Genomic DNA, 23201 nt, shown 5'->3' on the forward strand with positions numbered 1-23201 from the left:
ATCAGGTGCTGCCAGACCTGCTGAGATTCTCCAGCACAAGAGACTAGTGACAACAACAGGAATTGCTGGAAAAGCTCAGCAGGTCTGGCAGAAACTGAACAGAAATCAGAGTTTGGGTCCTGTCCGATCCAGTTCTGAGGGAGAATCACAGGACCAGAAATGTTAACCGATTTTGTTTTCATCAAATATACAACCAGACCTGCTGAGTTTTTCCAGCAATTTCTATTTTTGTTCCTGATTCACAGCATCTGCAGTTCTTTCAGTTTTTTATTTTCTATAGACCAGTGAGTCTGCCAGGACATGGAGAGGGTGAATAGCTAAGGTCTTCTTTCCTAGGATGGGGGGAGTCCAAAACTAGAGGGCTTAGGTATAAGATGAGAGGGGAAAGATATTTAAAAGAAGGTCCTGAGGGACAACTTTCTCCACATACAGGGTGGGCCTGGTCTCCTTGCTTGTTGTTAAAGTAGAAAGGTTCAGAAAATATTTACAAGGATATTATTGGGATTGGGAGGTCTGAGCTGCAGGGAGAGGCTGAATAGGCTGGGGCTGTTTTACCTGGAGCATGGGAGGCTAAGGGGGGATTTTATAAACCTCTATAAGGTCATGAGGGGCATGGATAGGTTGAATTGCCAAGGTCTTTTCCCCATGGTCGGGGAGTCCAAAACTAGGGGGCATAGGTTTAAGGTGAGAAGAGTAAAGGGAATTAAGGGGCAACATTTTCACACAGAGAGCAGTGTGTGTATTGAAGGAGCTGCCAGAGGGTGTGGAGGAGGCTGGTACAATTACAGCAATTAAAAAGGTATCTGGATGGGTACATGAATAGGAAGGGTTGAGGGATATTGGCCAAATGCTGGCAAATGGCACTGGATTAATTTTGGATGCCTGGCTGACATGGACAGGTTGGACCGAAGAGTCTATTCCCATGTTGAGTAACTCCATGCCTCTATCAACTAGCAAAGGAAGAGTATTCCAATCTAAAGTGACTAAATATTGACCAGATTTTCTCCACAAACTGATCAAACCAAAATCAAGGGAAAAATAATGAACATAGCTTCCCAAGTGGGGTTGGGTGATGACACAGTGAAGTCTGGAGTTGACGAGTGCCCTGGAGCTCCAAGTGGAACTTTAGCCATTAATCCTCGCATTTTCTTTCACAAATTACAATCCCAGTTTAAAATTCACAACTGCAAGCCCCGACTCCTGCTGCAGTAAACCGATGGAGCTTGTACATGGTTTTAAAAACCGAGGAATTCCTTCGCTACTCCCACAATGATGTACAAACATCCAAATTTGATGACAAAGTTAGGCGGCTTTGTAGACAATGTAGATATCAGTATGAAATTACAAAGGGATACTGATAGATTAAGGGAATGGGTAAAACTCTGGCAAATGGAACTCAGCATAAGCAAGTGTGAGGTTAGCAACCTTGCACTGAAAATTGAGAGATTTGAGTATTTTCTAAATGGTTTGAAATTAAATACAATGGATGTCCAAAGAGACTTGGTTTATTCATATAAATCTTTAAATTGTCAGAAATAGGTGCAGAAAATCAATCAAGTTAATGGGATGCTGCTTTTTATATCTGGAAGACAGGAGTATAAGGATATAGAAGTTATGCTGCAGTTATATAAAACCTTGGTTTGATGCCACTCTGAGTACTGCGAGCAGATCAAGCCACTACACCTTAGGAAGGATAAATTGGCCTTGGAAGGTTTACTGGAATGATAACTTTACCCCTTATGTTAAGGTAGGAGGAGAGATTGTACAAGCTTGACTTTTATCTTCTAGAATTTAGGTTTAGGGAGCAATTTGATTGAAGTCCTCAAGCTATTTATATGAAAAGACAGGGTAGATAAAGATAAAGTCTACAGGTTGGGTGATTCTATGGGGGTATAGTCTGAGAATTAGGGTCAGATGGTTGGGAAGCACTTGTACACACTAAGGGTGGTAGAGCTTTGGAACACTCTTTCACCGTGAAAGCTAGACCAGTTGTTAATTTTAAATCAGTAATTGATCATGTTTTGTTAACCAGAGGTATTAAGGGATATGGGCCAAAAGTAGATGTCTGGCCGACATGGACAGGTTGGACCAAAGGGTCTGTTTCTGTGCTGGGTAACTCCATGCCTCTATCAACTAGCAAAGGAAGAGTATTTCAATCTAAAGTAACTAAAAAATGACCAGTTCTGCCACTCAATTCCCAGATTTTCTCCACAAACTGATCAAACCAAAATCAAGGGAAAAATAATGAACATAGCTTCCCAAGTGGGCTGTTCCTAGATTCCCTCACCCCACTCCACTCTAACAGGTCTCACCAAGGGACCATTGCAATTTTCAATGGGGTCCTGTTGGAAGCCATCTATAAGATATAGTGCAGAAATTCAAAGACCCTTCAACAGCACCCTCCAAATCCAAGATCGCTTCCTTCTAGAAGGACAAGGGCAGCACATACATGGGAACACCAACCCCTGCAAGTTCCCCTCCAAGCCACACACCATCCCAACTTGGAAATATATCGCCATTCCTTCACGGTCACTGGGTCAAAATCCCAGAATTCCCTCCCTAATGGTCAATACACGGAAGGCATACTGCAGCAGTTCAATGAAGCAGCTCACCTTCACAAGAGCAACCAGGGACAGACAATAAAATACTGGCCAGCCAGCAATGTCCACAACCCACAAAATGAATAACAAAATTAAAGAAGCAATGGGTTTGGAAATCCCCCGGTCTCGTGCACTCAACATTAAAAAAGATTCCCCCGACCTCTCGTCTTGTAGGTCAGCCGGTATCCTTGCAGAGGGAGAGCGGGAGGCTTCCACGCCAGTTTCAGTCGGAAGTGTCCAGGTTTGGCCACTCGGAAATTGGAAACTCCAGGTAGTGTTTCTGAAAGACAAAGTGAATCAACATAGGGCATCACTATTATAGCAAAACAAACCACAATAAGTTCACAAAACAAAGCATTACCTCCCCTCAACATCATTTCATATTTTCTAGTTTCCTGGCGAATAAATTATTTAACCAACACCATACAAAAAAAAAAATCAGGTCAATTATCTCATTGTTGGGCCTTTTTTTAAAAAAATTAACAGTTATGTCATCTTTAACACTCCGGTTACAATTCAAAAGTAATTAATTGCCTGTATATTACAGTTTAGGATGCCCTAGTATGGTTAAAAAGGTACAATTTAAATGCAAGCAATTTTCAAATTGTGATTACTACAGTCACGTTTGCATTTAAAACTGGAAAAATTCTGAACGTTGCATCGTGGAATTAAAGAACAAGAGGATTATGACAAATACAAGACTTTTATTGTAAACAGTCTCCTTTCATTCAAGGTAAAATGGAATAGTTTAGACAGGGGGATGTGACATCCAAAATCTGTCCAAAGATTAGCTCCTGTGACCTAGATGTCATGGGGACCGAGGTCCAGACCAAAACCTATTGGAAAACAGATGCAAATTTGGCCACTTGGACACAAAGGAGTCGATCTTGCTATACTCAATCTCAGACAGAGCGATGTAGGGTCAGATGATCTACAGCGGGGGTTGCTATGCCAGGCAGGAGGATGGTGGTGAGGATCAACTCCTTGTTGGAGGTAGTGAGGCTTGGGCAGATGTAAAAATAGAGACATTGCCAGCTCATGCCTCGCCCTGGAAGTCCATTGGAGTTTGCTCAGAAATTGAGTGAAGGAGCTTTGTTTCAGAGCCCATTGGTACATTCACTCTGGTCAAGGATAAGAGATCCACTGAAGCCAGAAGGTACTTTGGCATTAGACACAGGACCATAAAAGTGGCACGGAGTTTTCATTTGTGTTAGCAGAGGGGTCAGCATGGACTCGATGGGCTGAAAGGCCTGCTTGCATGCTGTAAACACTATATTTAAAAAAATCAATTGGAGTAGCTTTTTTGGAACTTAGTGTGTTGGTTGTCGATGAAGTAATGTTTGGTTGATCTTGATTTTAATTTGTTACAGTCAGTCTGAAAATGTGAAATATCATGCAGTGCTTTGCAGGAGGTAGTGTCATTCGTGCAGTAACCCAGATCCCCACACTAATATCCCCTAGTAATGGGCTTGAATTCACCATGGCAGATGGTGACATTTTAATTCAATAAGAAAAGCTGGAACAATCTAGTCTATTGTGACCACATAATCACTGTCAATAGCTCTGAAAACCTACCTGGTTCACTAAACGTGCTTCTGGTTGTTAACCTGGTCTGGCCTAATCTAGATGCTCAGCAATGGGATTAATTCTTAACTGCCCTCTGGAAATTCAGGCTGAGTAATAAGTACTGCCCTGACTAGCAATCCCACAAACAGATGGAAAAAAGTGGAATTTATATCACCTTTAAAAAGCCATCGGACTTTATCGAGATTGTAACAGGAGACAATGCAGCCTTTCCTGATGAAGGGCTTTTGCTCGAAATGTCGATGTTCCTGCTCCTCAGATGCTGCCTTTTTCAGCACCACTCTAATCTAGACCCTAATCCCCAGCATCTGCAGTCCTCACTTCTGCCTGCAATCAGCTCTTTGTCCAGTCTGTTCCACCAATCAATTACTGATTGGAAGCAATTAAAGTATCAACAACCTTTGTTCTTTACCCACTAATATCCTCAAGTAAAAATCAATCTCCGCTTTGGAATTTTCAATTGATCCCTCACCAGCATTTTGCAGAAAAGATGTTCTAGATCTTCACTTTCCTTTAGGAAGGGATTTCTCCAATCATTACCTGAGAATGGTCCAGCTCCAATTTTAAAGTAGTCCCCTTGTTCTGGCCTCACTCCACCAATTTCTTTATATCAACCCTATCATAGCCGAGAGCATCTTGAACATCTCAATTCAATCATCTCCTAATCTCTTCAGTATAGAAGATTAAAAGAGCTTAATATGACTAATTTACCATCATATGCAACTTAACTCTCATATTGGTTGTGAACAGTGTCAAAATTGTGTTTTACGACAACATATCAGAGTGAGCAACAAACATTTCCACATCCATTAGGTTGAGTCCAATGATCTTAAGCAAATCTAAGAGGGTTGGCGGAGGAGCAACTGAAGATCAAGACTTCAAATGGAATCAATTAAAGATACTCACTTGTCCTGCCCTTGCCTGCAGTGGATTCCCCAATACTGTTTGCATACTGAGCTATCACTGTGACCAGATATTCCGTTGCAGGTTTCAGTCCTTGTAAAAGAGCAGAGTTTTCACCCGGACGGACAGTAATCTGGTCAAAAACAAAAACACAAACATCAAAACACAATAGTCAGCAAAAGAAAAAGCAAGTGCTACAACACTCACACCATTAAACCCAATATTAATCTAGCGTCAATCAAGTACACCCAGAGGTGGACTTTGGCTGGGAGTTGTGGGTTCCTTGTTTCCTCCCCACAAGTGTTTTCAAAAGAATGCTGTAAAACCTTGTTTAAATTAGCACTTGGCAGTTTCATAATTAGATTAGATTACTTACAGTGTGAAAACAGGCCCTTCGTCCCAACAAGTCCACACCGACCCTCTGAAGAGCAACCCATTCCCCTACATTTACCACTTCACCTAACACTGCGGGCAATTTAGTATGGCCAATTCATCTAACCTGCACATTTTTGGACTGTGGGAGGAAACCCACGCAGACACGGGGAAGAATGTGCAAACTCCACACAGACAGTTGCCTGAGGCGGGAACTGAACCCAGGTCTCTGGCGCTGTGAGGCAGCAGTGCTAACCACTGTGCCACCTATTAGCAGTGCAAAAGATATGAACACACAAATTAAGAGCAGACGTAGCCCATTCAGATTTTTGGTGTAGCGCTGGCACTGAATAAGATTATGAATGATCTGACTGTGGCCTTTACTTTCCTGTCTACCTCCTATGCTCTTTTTCTCCTTTGTCAGTTGTTCTGCCTTACTGGGGGGAGTGTGCTGGAAGTCAAGCCCTGTTGTTATTTCAGGAGTTATCACAAAAGTTTCTTAAAAAAAAATCAAAGTACACAGAGTTGCCAATTTAATCTGTCAGGCAGATGCAGGTTAACACGGACAGCAGTTTCCGGACTTAACAAGAAATGTTCTTTGAAACAAATACAGAGAATATTCAAAAGAATAACAAATAGCTGGAGAAACAGCAGGTCCTGGGGCATAGAACATAACATAGAACGTTACAGTGCAGTACAGGCCCTTCAATGTTGCGCTGACCATCTGGGGAGAGAAAGCAAAGTTATTGCTTAGAGTCCAGTGACCCTTCATCAGAACTTCATGAGCATGGAATATGTTCAGTAGGTCAGGCATCATTTGTAAAGAGTTTAATGTTTCGAGTCTGGTTTACTCTACTTCAGGAGTCAGAGAGTCATCAAGTTATACAGCATGGAAACAGACCCTTCGGTCCACACGGTGGGCAGCACGGTGATTAGCACTGCTGCCTCACCGCGCCAGGGGCCCCAAGTTCAATTCCTGCCTCGGACGACTGTCTGTGTGGAGCCTGCACGTTCTCCCTGTGTCTGCGTGGGTTTCCTCTGGGTGCTCTGGTTTCCTTCCACAGTCCACCTGACCTGCACATCTTTGAACTGGCCATGCTAAATTGCCCATAGTGTTAGAAGGATTAGTCAGAGGGAAACGGGCCTGGGTGGGTTATTCTTCAGAGGGTCAGTGTGGACTTGTTCGGCCGAGGGGCCTGTTTGCACACTGTAGGGACTCTAATCTAAAATCTGATTGAAGATTTGTAGCTCAGGTATCCGTTGTTGTGGTTCTGCTCGCCGAGCTGGAAGTTTTTGCTGCAAACGTTTTGTTCCCTGGCTAGGGAACATCATCATCAGTGCTGTTGGAGCCTCGTGTGAAGCGCTGTAGTTAGCTAACAATCCGCATCCATGAACATCAGCTAGCCACAAAACGACACGACCAGCTATCTCTAGTAGCCATACACTCAGACAACCAGCAACATGAATTTGACTGGGAAAACACCACTATCATAGGACAAGCCAGACAGAGAACAGTCAGAGAATTCCTAGAAGCATGGCATTCATCCCCAAACTCCATCAACAGACACATTGACCTGGACACCACATACAAACCACTACAGCTGAAACTGACACCCGGAAGCGGCAAGAACAAACCACTATAAATACCGGAAGAAACATCAAAGCAGCGCTTCACACGAGGCTCCAACAGCACTGATGATGTTCCCTAGCCAGGGAACGAAACGTTTGCAGCAAAAACTTCCAGCTCGGCGAGCAGAACCACAACACTAATCTAAAATCATACTGACCAGATACCCTAAACTGAGCTAGCCCCATTGGTCCAGAACCCTCCGAACCCAGCCTATGTTCAGAAGATAACTCCTTGAAGAACAGCGATATCAGACTTAAATCTTAACTGTTGTGTTTCTCTCTCCACAGATGCTGCCAGAGCTACAAATCCAACAATCCTCAACTCCACTTCCTACCATTTCCTCTTACTACTTCTCTAACTGATCAAAAATCTCAGCTTGAAATATGTTGATGACACAGCCTCAACAAGCCTCTGGGGATAGAATTCCACAGATACACCAGCCTCAAAAAAAATTCTTCCTTGGTCACCCTTCATTTTGAGATCAAACTCGAATTCTAGGTTTTCCCTCAAGTGGAAACAATCTCACTGCACCTATCCTGTCAAGTCCTCGAAGAATCATGTATGTTTTAATAAGCTTGTCATCTTCTTGTTCTCAAACTTCACTGGAGTAGAGGCGCAGGCCTTAGCCAATACCCTTCATTGACTATTTTCTGTAAGTGAAGCAGTCAGTGTCCTACAAAGTCAGACAGCATGAAAACAGGCCTTCCAACCCAACTTGTCCATGCTAACCAACTAAACTAGGCCCATATCCCTCTAAATCTTTCCTATCCACGTACCTGTCCACATACCTTTGAAATGTTGTCATCGTACCTGTCTCTACCATTTACACACACAACACACACTCCCTCTATGAAAAAGCTGCACCTCAGGTCTCTTTTATAAGACCATAGGAGCAGAAAGTAAACCATTCAGCCCATCTGCTCTGCCATTCAATCACAGCTGGTAAGTTTCTCAACCTTATTTTCCCACTTACTCCCCATAATCTTTGATCCTCTTGGCAGTCAAGAAATAATCTATATCTGTCTTAAATACACAGAACGACCTGGCTTCCACAACTCTCCATGGCAACGAAGTCCACTCTCTGGTTCAAGAAGTTTCTCCTTATCTCTTCCCTTTACTCTAAGGCTATGCCCTTGGGTGCTCATCTCTCCTGAGAATGGAAGCATCTTCCCAATGTCCACTCTGTTCAGGCCATTCAATATTCTGTAAGTTTCAATCAGATCCCCCCTCATCCTTCTAGCTTCATTGAAGACTCTGGGTCTATACTCAAACATTCCTCAAATGTTAAGCCTTTCATTCCTGGGACCATTCTCTTGAATATCTTGCCCCTCTCACTGTAAACCTATGCCCTCTAGTTTTGGCCTCCCATTCCCTGGGGAAAAGACCTTGGTTATTTACACTATCCATGCCCCTCACGATATTGATCCCTCTCACAAATTACTGCAATGCTTAACTATTGCTGTAAATATTTAAACTTTGTTCTTTCTTTCTACCTTATTCTGAAGATTTTGTACCCAAGCACTTGAACCTTGTGTGGTGACATTATACAATTTTCACTGTACTCTTGTACATTTACACAGGACTACAGGTGACAATAAAAAAAATCAAATAAAACAAAAATCAAATCAACCAATTTAACCACCCTCGTTTGAGGATGAATTAAAATAGATTTACTTCAGCATTAGATTAGAATCCCTACAGTGCAGAAACAGGCTCTTCGGCCCAACAAGCCCATACCAATCCTCCGAAGAGCAACCCATCCCCCTATGTTTACCCCTGACTAATGCACCTAACACTATGGGCAATTTAGCATGGCCAATTCACCTAACCTGCACATCTTTGGATAGTGGGAGGAAACCAGAACATCTGGAGGAAACCCACACAGACACGGGGAGAATATGCAAACTCCACACAGACAGACAGTGACTTGGGGCGGGAACTGAACCCAGGTCCCTGGCGCTGTGAGGCAGCAGTGCGAACCACTGTGCCACCGTGCTGCACTTCTGAACCATACTGAGCAGTGAGTTTGAATTCAAGGCTGACCCCAGCCGGCGTGGCAAAGACACAGCCCTGCGACAGTGGAGCAGATGCCTTTCAGGTGAAAAGCTCAGCCATGTTTGCCTTCTCAGGGGAATATGAAAAGCGGGGAGTTTTCCATAGTGCCCTGACCAACACTTACCCCTCAACCCAACGTCACGAAACCAGATGATCTGGTCAGTGCTACTCAGTGGGAGCTGGACGTGGACAAATTGGCTCCACAGTGGCAGTGATTACGTATTGAAAGGACTTCTGTAGTTATAAAGCATTTCAGGCTGTCCTGCGTTCAGGAATGTCACTGAAGTTTAATCAAGTTTAATTCATCATTGTTGAGAATCTTTATAATATCCTCTCAATGTGGGCTCCAATGTTTTCTTTTTTTCCATTGGAAAGAAAGCAATACTCCAACTAAGTCACCCAGTTGAGCCGTATGTGGAGTCGGTGCTGTTGTGACCATTATAGATCATAGAATTCCTACAGTGGCCATCGAGTTCGCAGCAACCCTCCGAAGAGCGTCCCATGAATCACCCTGTCTTCGGTAGACAGCGCGGTTAGGGTAGGGACCTCAAGGTCAGACACTAACCTCTCGGAGCTCTGCAGAGATTGGGAGGCCCAGAACACTGAAGGGCGTGTACTGAACTTTGTATCCTGTCACTGGCCCATGTGCTGCAGTCCATCGAATTCGCATTGATTCAAAGCCTTCGTCGCTGAAGATCAGATTTGAGGGGCCATTAGGCACTTGAGTAACTGAAAACACAACAGAAACAATTATATTTATTCTATTCTTAAGGCTGTAAAACAGTCTATAAAGATCCAAAAGCAGCAGAGAGGGAGCACATGCATTGCTGCCTGCAAGTCCTTCTGGCACAGATATAATGGACCGAATGGTCATTCATCGTGGTTTCTCCATTGAGAGGATTTCTGTATTGGGAAGGGAACTCCTCGAGCAAGAAATTCATCAGGACTTCTTCGACAGCAATTTCTAAACCCACGACCATTTCTATCTAGATGGACAAGGGCAGCAGATGGTCATCCAGCACAGAAACAGGCTCTTCAGCCCAACTCATCCATGCTGACCAGGTTGCCGAGAATGAATTAGTCCCATTTGCCTGCGTTTTGCCTTTCCTAACCATGTATCTGTCCAGATGCTTTTTAAGTGCAGTAAATGTACCTGCCTCCACCATTTCCACACGCGCACCACACTGTGTGAAAAAGTTGCCTCTTAGGTCCCTTTTAAATCTTTTCTCTCTCAACTTAAACCAATGCCCTCCAGTCTTGGACTCCCCTATCCTGAGGAAAACACCTTGGGTATTCATCCTATCAATGACTCTTACGTTCTTATAGACCTCTAAGCCTCAGCCTCCTACAGTCCAGGGAAAGATTTCACAGCCTACCCAGCCTCCCCTTATACTTCAAACCTTCCAGTCTTGGTTAAAATCCCTGCAAATCGTTTTTTGCAGCATTTCCAATTTAATAACATCCTTCCTATATTCACGAAAGCACCACTATGCAAGTTTCCCTCCAAGTCACTCACCATCCTGACTTGGAAATATATCACCATTCCTTCACTGGCGCTGGGTCAAAATCCTCTAATGGCATTGCATGTGTATCTATATTAAATGGATTGCAACAATGGTTTAAGAAGGCAGCTCACCACCACCTTAGAGGGCAACTAGTGACGGGCAGTAAATGCTGGGCCAGCAGCAAAAATACCCTGTCTTGAGGACCGTATATGGATCAGCATTACTAGGGTGGGGTGCTGGGAAGAGCAGACTCCACACTACTGGCAGCTCACCCATAGTGCCCCAGTCAGCTGCAGGTTTGGCTCCAGGTGTACTGGAGTCAGGTTTGATCACGGAATTCAAAAGGGGATTAAACGATTCTTTGACAAAAAAAAAACAAACAAGCAATGTTCAAGGTTACAGGGAGAAGGGAAGACAATGGCACATGGAATCACAGAATTCCACCAGTGTGGAAACAGGCCCTTCGGCAAAACAAATTCATACCAACCCTCCGAAGAGTAACCCACCTAGACCCATTCCCTATTATTCTATATTTACCCCTGACTAATACACCTATCCTACACATCCCTGAAAGCTATGGGCAATTTAGCATGGTCAATTCATCCTAACCTGCACATCTTTGGACTGTGGGACAAAACCCACATAGACATGGGGAGAATGCACAAACTCCACACAGAGACACCCAAGAGTGGAATCAAACCCAGGTCCCTAGCACCGCAAGGCAGCAGTGCTAACCACTGAGCCAAGGTGCCAGTGAGACAGCCACTCAGAGCTGCTGCAGACACAATGGGCTGAAAAGGCTTCCTTCTGAAATAAGCAAGTCACAATGTTGTTACAATGCAGAAGCAATAGCTCCCCCAAACCCCACACCTAGTCCTGAAGGGTTATACCTGAAACGTTAACTTCTCCACCTCCTGATGCTGCCTGCCTTGCTGTGTTCTTCCAGCTTTCTAAAGCAGAGGCTCTTCCAAAAGTAAAATTGCCACCAATTGCCCCAAGAAACATATTGTGTCTGTGGGTTCCCAATGGCCTAGGAAGCAGATTCAGGAATCACAGGGACTGTTGGCCACAGCGGGCACCAGACAGTAAGATAATCTCCACAACAGAAATCCCTTCTTACCCTCTGGTGCATCCAGGGTTCCCCCGGTAATGGAACAAACCCTCCTTGAAATGAGTGGAGTGAGAGTCCGGAGGATCTTAAAGTCATTCACAAAGAAGGAATATTCCTTCGCAGGTGTTGAGGTGATGTCATCAAGTTCCTTCTTATCGGCATTCTTAATCCCTGGGGAGGAGGAGTGAACATTCGCATATCAGTGCTGCAGGCAAGCGAGCAGAGTCAGAAACCATTGCTTGTTTCTCGCTCAAATACAATCTCAAGTAGAACATACCAACGGCAAACAATTTAACATCTTGGCTCCGTAGTTTCAAGGCTGGTCGATCAACGTTATCCTGTGATTTTCCATCTGTTATCAAGATAGCAATCTGAAACAGAAAACATTAGGCCTTAAGTGTCTAAACAAAAGTAATTTATATTCTACTGTACTAATTCACCAAAGATCCTTAGACAGCACCCTCCAAACTCACAAAACACTTCCATCTAGAAGGACAAGGGTAGCAGATACTTGGGAACCCACCCCCTGCAAGTTCCCCTCCAAGCCACTCACTATCCGGACTTAGAATTACATCGTTGTTCCTTCACAGTCGTTGGGTCAAAATCCTAGAATTCCCTCCTTAAGGGCATTGTGAATCAACCCAAAGCAAGTGGACTGCAGTGATTCAAGGTGGCAGCTCCCCACCACCTTTGAGGGGCAACTAGGGATGGGCTACTAATGCTGGCCCAGCCAGCGACGGCCAAGAACCACAAATGAATTTTTTTTAAAATTAACTTCTCCAGTCTTTCTACCAGCTTTCAAATGCAAACCCGATAGCTGGGCACAGCAAGGAAAGCAGGTATACTCACCTAAAACTAGTATTATCCAACTCACTGATGGTTGCTTTTCTGCTGGGGGCCAATGCCGAGTCTTCCGCGGAGGGTTATTATGCAATGGCTATATTTATTGTCTAAGGGAGAACGGCCAAGTCAAATGGGTCCGGTTTACCTCCTGTTGGATCTGGGAGTACGATCCTTAAGTTGAGCCAAAAGAGGGTCACATCTACATGTTACAAGGGACAGCAGTAAGACCATTCAGCCCTCTCCATTGGGATCACACACACGTGGATCTCCACCTCTCCCAACCCTTGACTGGGTCAAGTCTATCAATCCTGGATTCCAAGTTATCAAGTTGGTAGCCACTGTTTTGAGGAACAGAGTTCCACGCTCCTACCCTACCCTTGGATTGAAGAATTTCTAAATTTGCCTTTCTAATTTCTCTGCTGAATCCCTGGCATTGATATTCTGACTAGACTCCTTTACAATTGAAAACAGTTTCTATCTACCCACCCAGTCTCCAAAAAGCCACAATTAAGTCACCTTTAAACGTTCTTTACTCCAGGACACATCATTCAAGGGTATATGTTCTTCCTTCATAAATTAAATTGTTGGCACCCTCGACAACATATGGGGAAGCAGCGACCTCGTGGTGTTAATGCTGGGCTGTTAAACTAGAGACCCAGATAATATGCTGGGGAACTGGGCTCAAATCCCATCACACTAGATGGAGTTTGAAATAAATGAACACTTGAAATTTAAAAAAAAAAGAAAGAGTCAAATGATGACCATGACTCCATCGTCAATTGGAAAAAAAACCACTGGGCTCATTAATATCCTTTAGGGAAGGAAGTGATGATCCTTACTTGGTCTGACCTACACATGAATCCAGACCCATAGCAATGTAATTGATTTTTAAAAATTCTCTCTGCTCCCCACCCCCTTCCCCTGGGCAATTAGGGATTGGCAATAAATGCTGGTCTAGTACTCAGTAAGTAAACGAATATTAGAAAAAGAAAATTCCAGTCAGTCAGTCAGTCAGTCAGTCAATCTGTGATGCACTCCTTCCAAAGCCAATACATCCTTCCTAGAATACAATGACCAGAACATTGATCTCCAGGTATGGTCTAACTAGGACTTTGTGTCCAATTAGCCAAATGTATTCATGTTTAGAATCCAGCCTTTATTTCTATAGGTTGGCATTTCAATTGACTTTCTATGATCAGAAATTAAAATCCGAACTATTCAAGTATTATTCCTCCATAATGATAACCTGTGGCTCCCGTTGTCATTTCAGGGCAATTTATCTGTTTCATTTTTAAGGCTCCAAGACGCTACCCTTCCTACAGAGAGACAATGCTTGATTTTTCACATTCACTCACGTGACATGGACGTTGCTGGCTGGGCCAACATTTATTGCCTGACCTGAATTAGCCTTGGGAAGGTGGTGGGGGTGAGCTGCCATCTTGAACTGCTGCAGTCCATGTGCTGTAGGTAGACTCCTGCTTTGGGAGGAAATTCCAGAATTTTGACCCAGAAACAGTGAAGGAACGGCAATATATTTCCAGTCAGGACAGTAAGTGGCTTGGAGGGGGAACTCGCAAGAGGTGGTGTTCCCATGTATCTGCTGTCCTCATCCTTCTAGATGGTAGAGAGCAGGGCTTTGGAAGGTGCTGTTGGCAGACCCTTGAGAGAGAGTTGTTGTACTGCAATGGTACACATTGTACATCAGAAGTAGAAGTAGTGAATGTGGAAGATTAAAAAGGTGCACGAGATATTTAAATAGATACATATTCAGAGTGGGAACAGTGCTCTCACCTTGGGCACAGCACGCCTCAGCTTAGCAGATCCAAAGAAGTTGTCTGCTACGTATTTCAATCCCGCCCCCGTTCTTGTGTTCCCACCTTTATAACGCAAATTGCGGATGGCAGTCAGTATTTGGGATCCGTTGCTGTGGTCCTCAAAAGAGAATTCAATCCTTTTTCAAAGCAAAAAAGGCAAGTCATTCCAGATCTAGAACAGATGCTGTTGTTATGAACCAGGTCAGGCCCCTCTAAACATTTCAAACAAGTCGACCAGACCCTAACTTGACTAGTTGTTTTAAGCAGGTGTAAGTGGATATTCCAGGAGTGATGCAGCTAGGTCAACCACTTAGGTTTAAACAAAACAGAATTTATTTACAAGATTACCACATGAAACTAAAGAGAACAAAATATAGAATAAGTCAACCTATCCAAAAACCCAACAGATCATCGCGACTCAAGTGCTGTTCCAAATACTTGCAACAATCCCCATAAACACCCCTTGGCATAAAAAAGGGTAAAAAAAAACAAACAAACAAACAAACGAGTCTTACAGGAAAGATGTCAGAAAGAAAAAAGGATGAGCATGGACCTGGTTCTGTGGGTCCAGCTGCTTCACAACTGACCGACTGCTTTCAGTGAACAGTCAGACCGCTAAACCCAAACCAAACCAGAGAGAAGCTGAGCTGGGAGAACTGGCCACTCCCCTTTCATTGTAGAAGGTTTTTGTTTAAACTTGTAAGCCTTTTGCCTGTTAGCGATCATCAAACTGGCCCTAAAACGCTTCAAACCTAGACTTTTCAGAATCACTGCTTTTACAGCCTCTCTGGAAAATAAAAAACCCAAGGACAGTATAGCCTTGTTGAAAAGGAGCAGCATCATCACAAAATGTTTCCTAAAGAGTACCAACATGCCAAACTAACCAAGATACAACATCAACATCACCTGAGCAAATCTGAAGGAAGTTTACCCTAAACAGCCAGCTCTACACCGAACAGAAAACAATTGCTGGAGAAACTCAGCAACCATGCAGAGAAAACAGAGGTAACCTTTCCAGTCCAATGACAATACTATTAAAATAAAACAACAATAGCAGCTCTGCACACTCCTGCTATTTGCCAGCTGGTGGCACATAATAGTGACATTAGAATCAGAGAGATGTACAGCTTGTAAACAGCCCCTTCAATCCAACTCGTCAGTGCTGACCAGATATCCCAAATTAATCTGGTCCCAGTTGCCAGTATTTGGCCCATACCCCTCTAAACCCTTCCTACTCATCCAGATGCTTTTAAAATGTTGTAATTGTACCAACCTCCACCACTTCCTCTGGCAGCTCATTCCATACATGCACTACCCCTTAGGTCCCTTTTAAATCTTTCCCCTCTCACCCTAAACCTGTGCCTTCTTGTTCTGGACTCCCCTTCCCTGGGGAAAACATCTAGTCTACTTACCCTATCTATGTTCATGATTTTATAAATCTCGATAAAGGTCACCCCTCAGCCTCCAGGGAAAACAGCCCCAGCCTGTTCAGCCTCTCCCTATAGCTCATACCTTCCAACCCTGGCAACATCCTGGTAAATCTTTTCTGAGCCCTTTCAAGTTTCACAACATCCTTCCTATAGATTGGAGACCAGATGTTGCACACAATATTCCAATAGTGGCCCTAACCAAAGTCCTGTACAGCCACAACCTGATCTCCCAATTCCTGTACTCAATACTCTGACTGATAAAGGCAACTGGAGGAAATGCCTTCTAAACTGTCCTGTCCACCTGAAATTTAGTTTCATACAATGCCCCAAATAAAATAAAATAATCCAAAGTGCTTTGCAGGAATATCAAATAAAATCTGACATTGAGACAAGTAGATAGTTGGTGAGGTGACAGGGCTTGGTCAAAGATGTAGGTTTTAATTAAAAACCTCTGAAGGGACCAGCCAAACTTTGATGACCCTCTGACAGACTGACTAATGTCCCCCTAATGACTGTTAAAATTTAATTGCTATACTGGAGATTTCATTGTCTTCATTAGAGAGGCACACACACAGTCAAGCATAAGCAATCCTGTATCAATCTTTGTTTTGGAAAGAGGTGGAGACGGCATCTTATCTTGACACGTAAAAATTAAAAACAAAGAACTGCGGATGCTGGAAATCTAAACAAAAGCAGAAATTCCTGAAGAAACTCAGTAGGTCTGGCAGCATCAGTGGGGGATGGAAAGCAGAGTCAATGTTTTAGGTCCGTCTTCAGGTTCAGATGAAGAGTTATTAGACTTGACACATTAACTCTGCTTTCTCTCCACAGATGCTGCCAGAGCTGCTGAATATTTTCCATAATTCCTATTTTTGTTTTGTTACTTCGACATGTCCTGCTTGCTATCTCGAACACCAGCAATGCATTGTAATCTCATAGCAGATACAAATGGGGACCTAGCAATCTGCAGGTCAATTTAATGAACCCAATTCCTATCTTTTTAAAGCAAGGTTTTCTCAGGGTATAATTGTTTGCCCTCTCATTGACAAAGATCCCACAGCCATTGTTACAAGGAAGAGAAAAGAGGGGCTCGCACCACTGCTCTGCTCAACACTGACCCCTCAACGAAAATCATCTCAGACACATTATCTGGCCATAATCATAAGGGAACTTGCTGCGCACACATAATACAGGAAATACAGCCAAACAGATCACTGTGACATTGATACTTCACTGACTTCAAAGCACATTGAATTTCCATAGCAATTCAATGTCCCAAAGTTTCCTTTTAGACAGGAAACCAACGACCAACAATCACCACTGGCACGGTTTGCAGCCACATTTCAACCACTCGTCAACAGGCGCCATGCTGATACTTGTTACGTTAGAGATGGGTTACAGTCATGGTTAGAAACTTTTTACATTTTATCTTCACAGCCACATGCTCTTTTTTACTTCTTGGAAGTTAAAATGTTCCACAAGGTTCTGTTGATCATCATCAGAGAAGACAATTTCTACTACTCTGAGAATCTACTACTATAATGGCCTGTGTGGCAGTGCCAAAACAAACTATCCTCCTCAACTTTCCAGACTTGTCTGCAGCATTTCACCCGCTCAACTTCACCTATTCAGTTAACTCGCTGGAAATGTACCTGCCTGGTTCCAACCTTACCCTCCTAATCCCAGCCAAGGAATCACAAGCAAACACTTCCCTTTCTAATCTTGCGTCACTACTTCTGTTGCTGTCCAAAGAAATATCCTTGATCACCTCCAACTTTTCTTCTACATGCTGTCCTTCATTGACAACATCTAAAACAATTTTCACCTGGCTTTGTGAGGGACACATCATGCCTCACAAATCTTAGAGTTCTTTGAGGAGGTGTCAAGACAGGTCGACGACGGTAGACCAGTAGGCGTATATGAATTTCAGCAAGGCATTTGATAGGGCTCCCCATGGTAAGCTCATTCATAAAGTTAGGAAGTATGGGATACAGGGAGATTTGGCTATCTGGATTCAGAATTGGTTGGTTGATAGAAGGCAGAATGTGGTTGTAGATGGGAAGTATTCTGCCTGGAGGTCAGTGCTGAGTGGAGTCCCGCACGGCTCTGTTCTTGGGCCTCTGCTCTTCATAGATTTTAAAGATGACTTGGATGAGGAGGTTGAGGGGTGGGTTAGTAAATTTGCAGATGACACAAAGGTTGGAGGTGTCGTCGATAGTATCGAGGGCTATTGCAGGCTGCAGCGTGACAGACAGGATGCAGAGCTGGGCTGAGAAATGGCAGATTGAGTTCAACCTGGATAAACGTGAAGTGATGCATTTTGGAAGGTCGAACTCGAATGCTGAATATAGGATTAAAGTCAGGATGGCAGTGTGGAGGATCAGGGGGATCTGGGTGTGCAAGTACATAGATCCCTCAATGTTGCCACTCAAGTGGATAGGGTTGTTAAGAAAGCATATGGCGTTTTGGATTTCATTAACAGAGGTATCGAGTTTAAGAGCCACGAGGTTTTGCTGCAGCTCTACAAGTCCCTGGGTGAGATCACACTTGAAATATTGTGTCCAGTTCTGGTCACCCTACTATAGGAAAGATGCAGAGGCTTTGGAGAGGGTGCAAAGAAGGTTTACCAGGATGCTGCCTGGACTGGAGGGCTTGCCTTGAAGAAAGGTTGAATAAGCTCGGACTTTTCTCTCTGGAGAAAAAAAAAGAGGAAGAGAGAAGACCTGATCGAGGTGTACAAAATAATGAGAGGAATAGATAGCGTCAATAGCCAGAGACTTTTCTCCAGGGCAGGACTGACTGGCACGAGAAGTCATAGTTTGAAGATATTAGGAGGAAGGTATAGAGGAGACATCAGAGGTAGCTTCTTTATGCAGAGAGAAGTGAATGCATGGAATGCGTTGCCAGCTGTGGTGGTGGAAGCAGAGTCATTGGGGATATTTAAGCGACTGCTAGACACGCACATGGATAGCAATGAGTTGAGGAGTACGTAGGTTAAGTCACTATATTTTACGTTAGGATTAAGTCTTGGCACAACATCATGGGCCGAAGGGACTGTTCTGTGCTGTACTTTTCTATGTTCTATGTGTGCTGATAGCACCCTGCTCACCCAGTCACTGTTGTTACAAGGTCAGACAGCGTATCTAACGTCCAGTCTTGAATGAAACAGTACGGTCATCCAGTTCAATATTGGGAAGACCGAAGGCATTACCTCCAATCTCCACGCCATTCCCCAGTCACGAATTCCATCAGTTCCCCTGGAAAAAGGCTTCCCTATTCTGTTAAAACCAAGGCAGAGGAATGCACCTTTCTTCTGTCCCATTACTCCATGGTTCACAACAAAATAAAAAATACTTTGCTCAGTTACCAAATGGGGAGATTAAACAACCAGATATATCAACCTTTCTAATGGATGCAATTGTGGCTTTATCATCAAAACCTGTTTGATACAAATGCAAGAATTGGATAACATACAGATGTACAAAATGTAAATATTTAAATGCTATCCCTCTAAATAACCACAAAACATGCACTCGCACACAGACAGCCAGCCAGCAAGCAGACAAGCACACACACGCACGCACATTACCAACCGGCCCAGCTACAGATGACATACTTTTTTGAAAAAAATGCTACAAGAGAGAAATGTTGTTGAATCTTTTAACCTGGCAATAAGGACAAGTTTCAAAGGGAGCATAATATACGAATGTTCAAGCCCCAAAAGTTGTTGAACTGGATACAGAGTCCAGAAAGATGCAGGCTTCCCAAGCAGAAAATTAGATGTTGTTTATCCAGCATGCACTGGAGGAAGTCTGAGAACGATTTGGTCAGGGAAGACAATGACGTGTTAAAGGGGCAGGCAACAAGAAAGTCAGGGTTGTTTTTGTCGCCAACTCTTACCGCTTTTCAAACTGGTCACCCAGTCAGCGTTCCATTTCCCCTAAATACTCGCAATGTGGTCTGCTGTATCAACGTGCAAACGCATATGGAGATACAGTGGGAATAAAAGGGAGTGATGCTGCCACATATAGAAGGTTCGAGTTATAAAGAAAGGCTGGAACTTTTTTTTTCCTGCCCCCCACCCCCCACTGGAGCGTAGGAAATTGAGAGCCAAGCTTATAGACATTTATAAAATAACGAGAGGTACAGATAGAGTTGATGGTAGTTGTGATTTCCCCAACGTGGGGAAGTTCAAGCCTAGGGTGTACATTATTGAGGAGATAGGAGAGACATTTAAAGACATTAGGAGCAAATTTGTTTACACAGAGGGTGGTTAGTGTGTGGAATGAACTTCCTGAGGAAGTGATGGATGTGGGTACAGTTACAATGTTTAAAAGACATTTTCATAATTACAGGAATAGGAAAGGTTTGGAGGGATATGGGCCAGGAGCAGGCAGATGGGACTAGGTTATTTTGGGATCATGTTTGGCATGGTTGGACCAAAGCATCATAAATCATACTGTATTGTGGAGCAGCCTGATGGGCTGAATGGCCTACTCCTGCTCCAAGGTTCCTAACTCTAACCTTGTCCAGCTCCACAATCTCAGTTCTTCCAAATTCTGACTTCCAGAGACTGTATTTCAATCAGTATCATTGGCGTGCACACCTTCAGCTGCCCACCTGGGATACTCCAGAATACTCTGAAATTCTTGTCCCTCATTTAAACCTGCCCTGTTGACCAAGTGCTTCAACATCCAACCTTTCAACGTGTTACATAATTTTGTGTCGAGTTTTGCTTTGTAACGTTCCAGTGAAGTGCCAGGGAATGGTGCAATTGAATGTTACAGGCGCTACAAAAATACAAGTGGCTGTAGTTGCCGTGGGAGCAGGGACAGAGTCTTAGGATAATGTGCCAGGCACTTAGGTTCGAGATGAGGAGAACTCAAAAGTTTATTAATCTTTGTAGCCCAGAGGGACGATGGTGTTCAATCACTGAGCATATTCAAGATTTGGACAGACCGATTTTTGGGATTGAAGGTAATTGAAGAGATTAAGGGATAATGTGGCATTAAGCTACAATATCCTTCTTGATCGTATTGAATGACAAAGTGGACTCAAGTGGCTGAGTGCTAATTAATCGCCTAACAAAATTCTTTTACTGTCAGAAACATCTCCAAAGCTCAAAAAAAGCTCCAAGTAACCCAACCTTGCTTTTTTTTTTACTGCACCCCACCACCCTCCCATCACCCCCCAAACAAGTCTCTCCAGATCTCTAAAGGGACGGTACAACCATTAGCATCATTTTATTAAACTGACTCACACACTTTCGTACAAACCACAAAAATGACACTGTAAGCATGATTAGGGCAGGGCAGATGTAAAGATCATTAAAAAGGCCTCTGCCCAGATGATTGGGAAGTGGTTAAAGCATTTGCAAGCATCCAGATTACAAAAACATCTGTAAGGTCTTGTAATAATTAAAGAATGCTTCATTTATTTCAGGGAAACTGAACAGCAGAACATTTCAAGGAAATGATTTGCATTTCACTGAGGCAGCGTTGTGTACCATCTACAAGATGCATCACAGCAATGCAACTAGGTCTTTTCCGTGTAGGGACACTCATGATGCCATTAAGACTGACACTCCAGGATTTGTAACCAGCACTGAAGGGACAGTGATTTCTAAAGCTAGATAGTGAGTGGCTTGAAGGGGAACTTGGTGGTGCTCCCATGTACATGCGGCCTTTGTCCTTCCAGATGGATTACAAATTTGGAAGGTGCTGTTGCAAGGAGCACCTTGTAGTTGGTACACACTGCTGCTACTGAGCGTCAGTGGCAGAGGGAGTGGATGTTGAAGATGGTGGATATGTGGCCAATTAAGCAGGCTGCATTATTCCAAATATTGTCAAGATTCTAGAGTGCTGTTGGAGCTGCTCACTTCTGGACAATTGGGAATAAAACTGCTAAGTGCAGTGAATTATTTAAGAATGTTCCAATGTCAAGGAGCAACCGAAAAAAAAATGGTCAATTAACATGGAATACAAATCAGAAAACAAGTGCTGCCCACCTGGGGATTTCACCAGGTATTAGAAATGAGAGTTGTCTGAGAAACAGTTCCCAGATGGATTGAGGTCGAGTGGGTGTCCACATCACTAAAACAGATTACAACATTTGTACAACAGTGCCTAGACTTCAGAAGCACTTAACTGACCGTAAACCACTTTGAGATATCCAGTGGTCATGTAAAATGCTGTATAAATGCAAGTCCTTTTCAGAAACCGAAACTAGAAGCAGAAGTAGGCCATTCAGCCCTTCAAAGCTGTTCCATCCTTCAATCTGATCATTGCAGATCCTGTATCTCAATTCCACGTTCCTACTTTATCTCCATACCTCTTCACGCCTTTAACTTCTTAAAAACAAACTCTATCTCCTTTTTGAATATATTCAGTGACTTGGCCTCCACAGCCTTCTCTGGCACAGCACTCCACAGTTCCATGGCCCTTACAGCTAAGATTTTTCTCATCTCAGTCACAGATTCATACAACGGAAAACTACAGAAGCAGACCCTTTGGTCCAACTCGATGCCAGCAGTCTATACCTGCATTTTGCTTCCTTTTTAAGGAGAGAGCCATCTAGACTTGAAACTTTTGCTTGCCACTCTCATTGGATGCTGCCTGACCCACTGATCTCCAGCATTTTTGCTTTCAGCCCAGATTTCTCCAGTCATCCAGTGTTCCCCACACCTACTACCCTCGCCCTTCACCAGGGGATTTAACCAGGTATACACTGCTTCAGGACGCGCGTTCTCTCACTTTTAAAGGCCTCCCACAATCCAATTGCCTCTTTCCCTGTGAGTAACCTCTCCCAATCAGTTTTTGAAAGCTTTTGCCCAATACTATCAAAATTGGCCTTACTCTAGTTTAGAGCTTTAACTTTGTGATCAGGTCTATTCTTTTCCATCATTATCTTAAAACTAATAGAACCACGATCACTGTCCTCAAAGTGCTCCTCCACTGACATCGCAGACCCTTTTCCTGCCTTCTTAAGCAGTCTGACCTTACCCTGAAGCTGTATACCCTTTGTTATAGACTCCCCCCAATGGGGGAAAATGTCCTTCCTGCATGTAGTCTGTCCAGTCCTGTTAGAATTTTATAGGTTTCTATTAGATCCCCTCTCATCGTTCTGAATTGTGGCAAATACAGGCCCAGTTGACCATATTGAATGTTCTGGAGAGCTTGCTGGGCACAAATTGCCTCGTAGTTTTCACAAAAGTGAAACGTATAAGTGCATTTCAAAAGTATCCAATTGCCTATTAAGCACTTTGCAATGTCTTGAGGGTGTGAAAGACATTACATAAACTCTAGAGTTGTTAAGGATCATACCTACCGCTGCACCACCATGGCACATATTCCTC

At 43.5% G+C, this 23201-nt stretch overlaps 1 protein-coding gene across 1 annotated transcript in view; it reads right to left on the minus strand.

Annotated features, from left to right (window-relative positions):
• Positions 1-23201, minus strand: part of col7a1 (collagen, type VII, alpha 1) — a 363650-nt gene that overhangs the window by 328987 nt on the left and 11462 nt on the right. The window contains exons 3-8 of the mRNA XM_060835829.1: positions 14395-14554; positions 12038-12131; positions 11770-11931; positions 9710-9873; positions 5091-5220; positions 2761-2880 (exon numbers count right to left, since the gene is read on the minus strand). Of these exons, the coding sequence (XP_060691812.1) occupies positions 2761-2880; positions 5091-5220; positions 9710-9873; positions 11770-11931; positions 12038-12131; positions 14395-14554 (830 nt within the window). The remainder of the gene's footprint in view (positions 1-2760; positions 2881-5090; positions 5221-9709; positions 9874-11769; positions 11932-12037; positions 12132-14394; positions 14555-23201) is intronic.

The sequence above is a fragment of the Hemiscyllium ocellatum genome, chromosome 14, assembly GCF_020745735.1.
Source record: "Hemiscyllium ocellatum isolate sHemOce1 chromosome 14, sHemOce1.pat.X.cur, whole genome shotgun sequence".
Lineage (NCBI taxonomy): Eukaryota > Metazoa > Chordata > Chondrichthyes > Orectolobiformes > Hemiscylliidae > Hemiscyllium > Hemiscyllium ocellatum.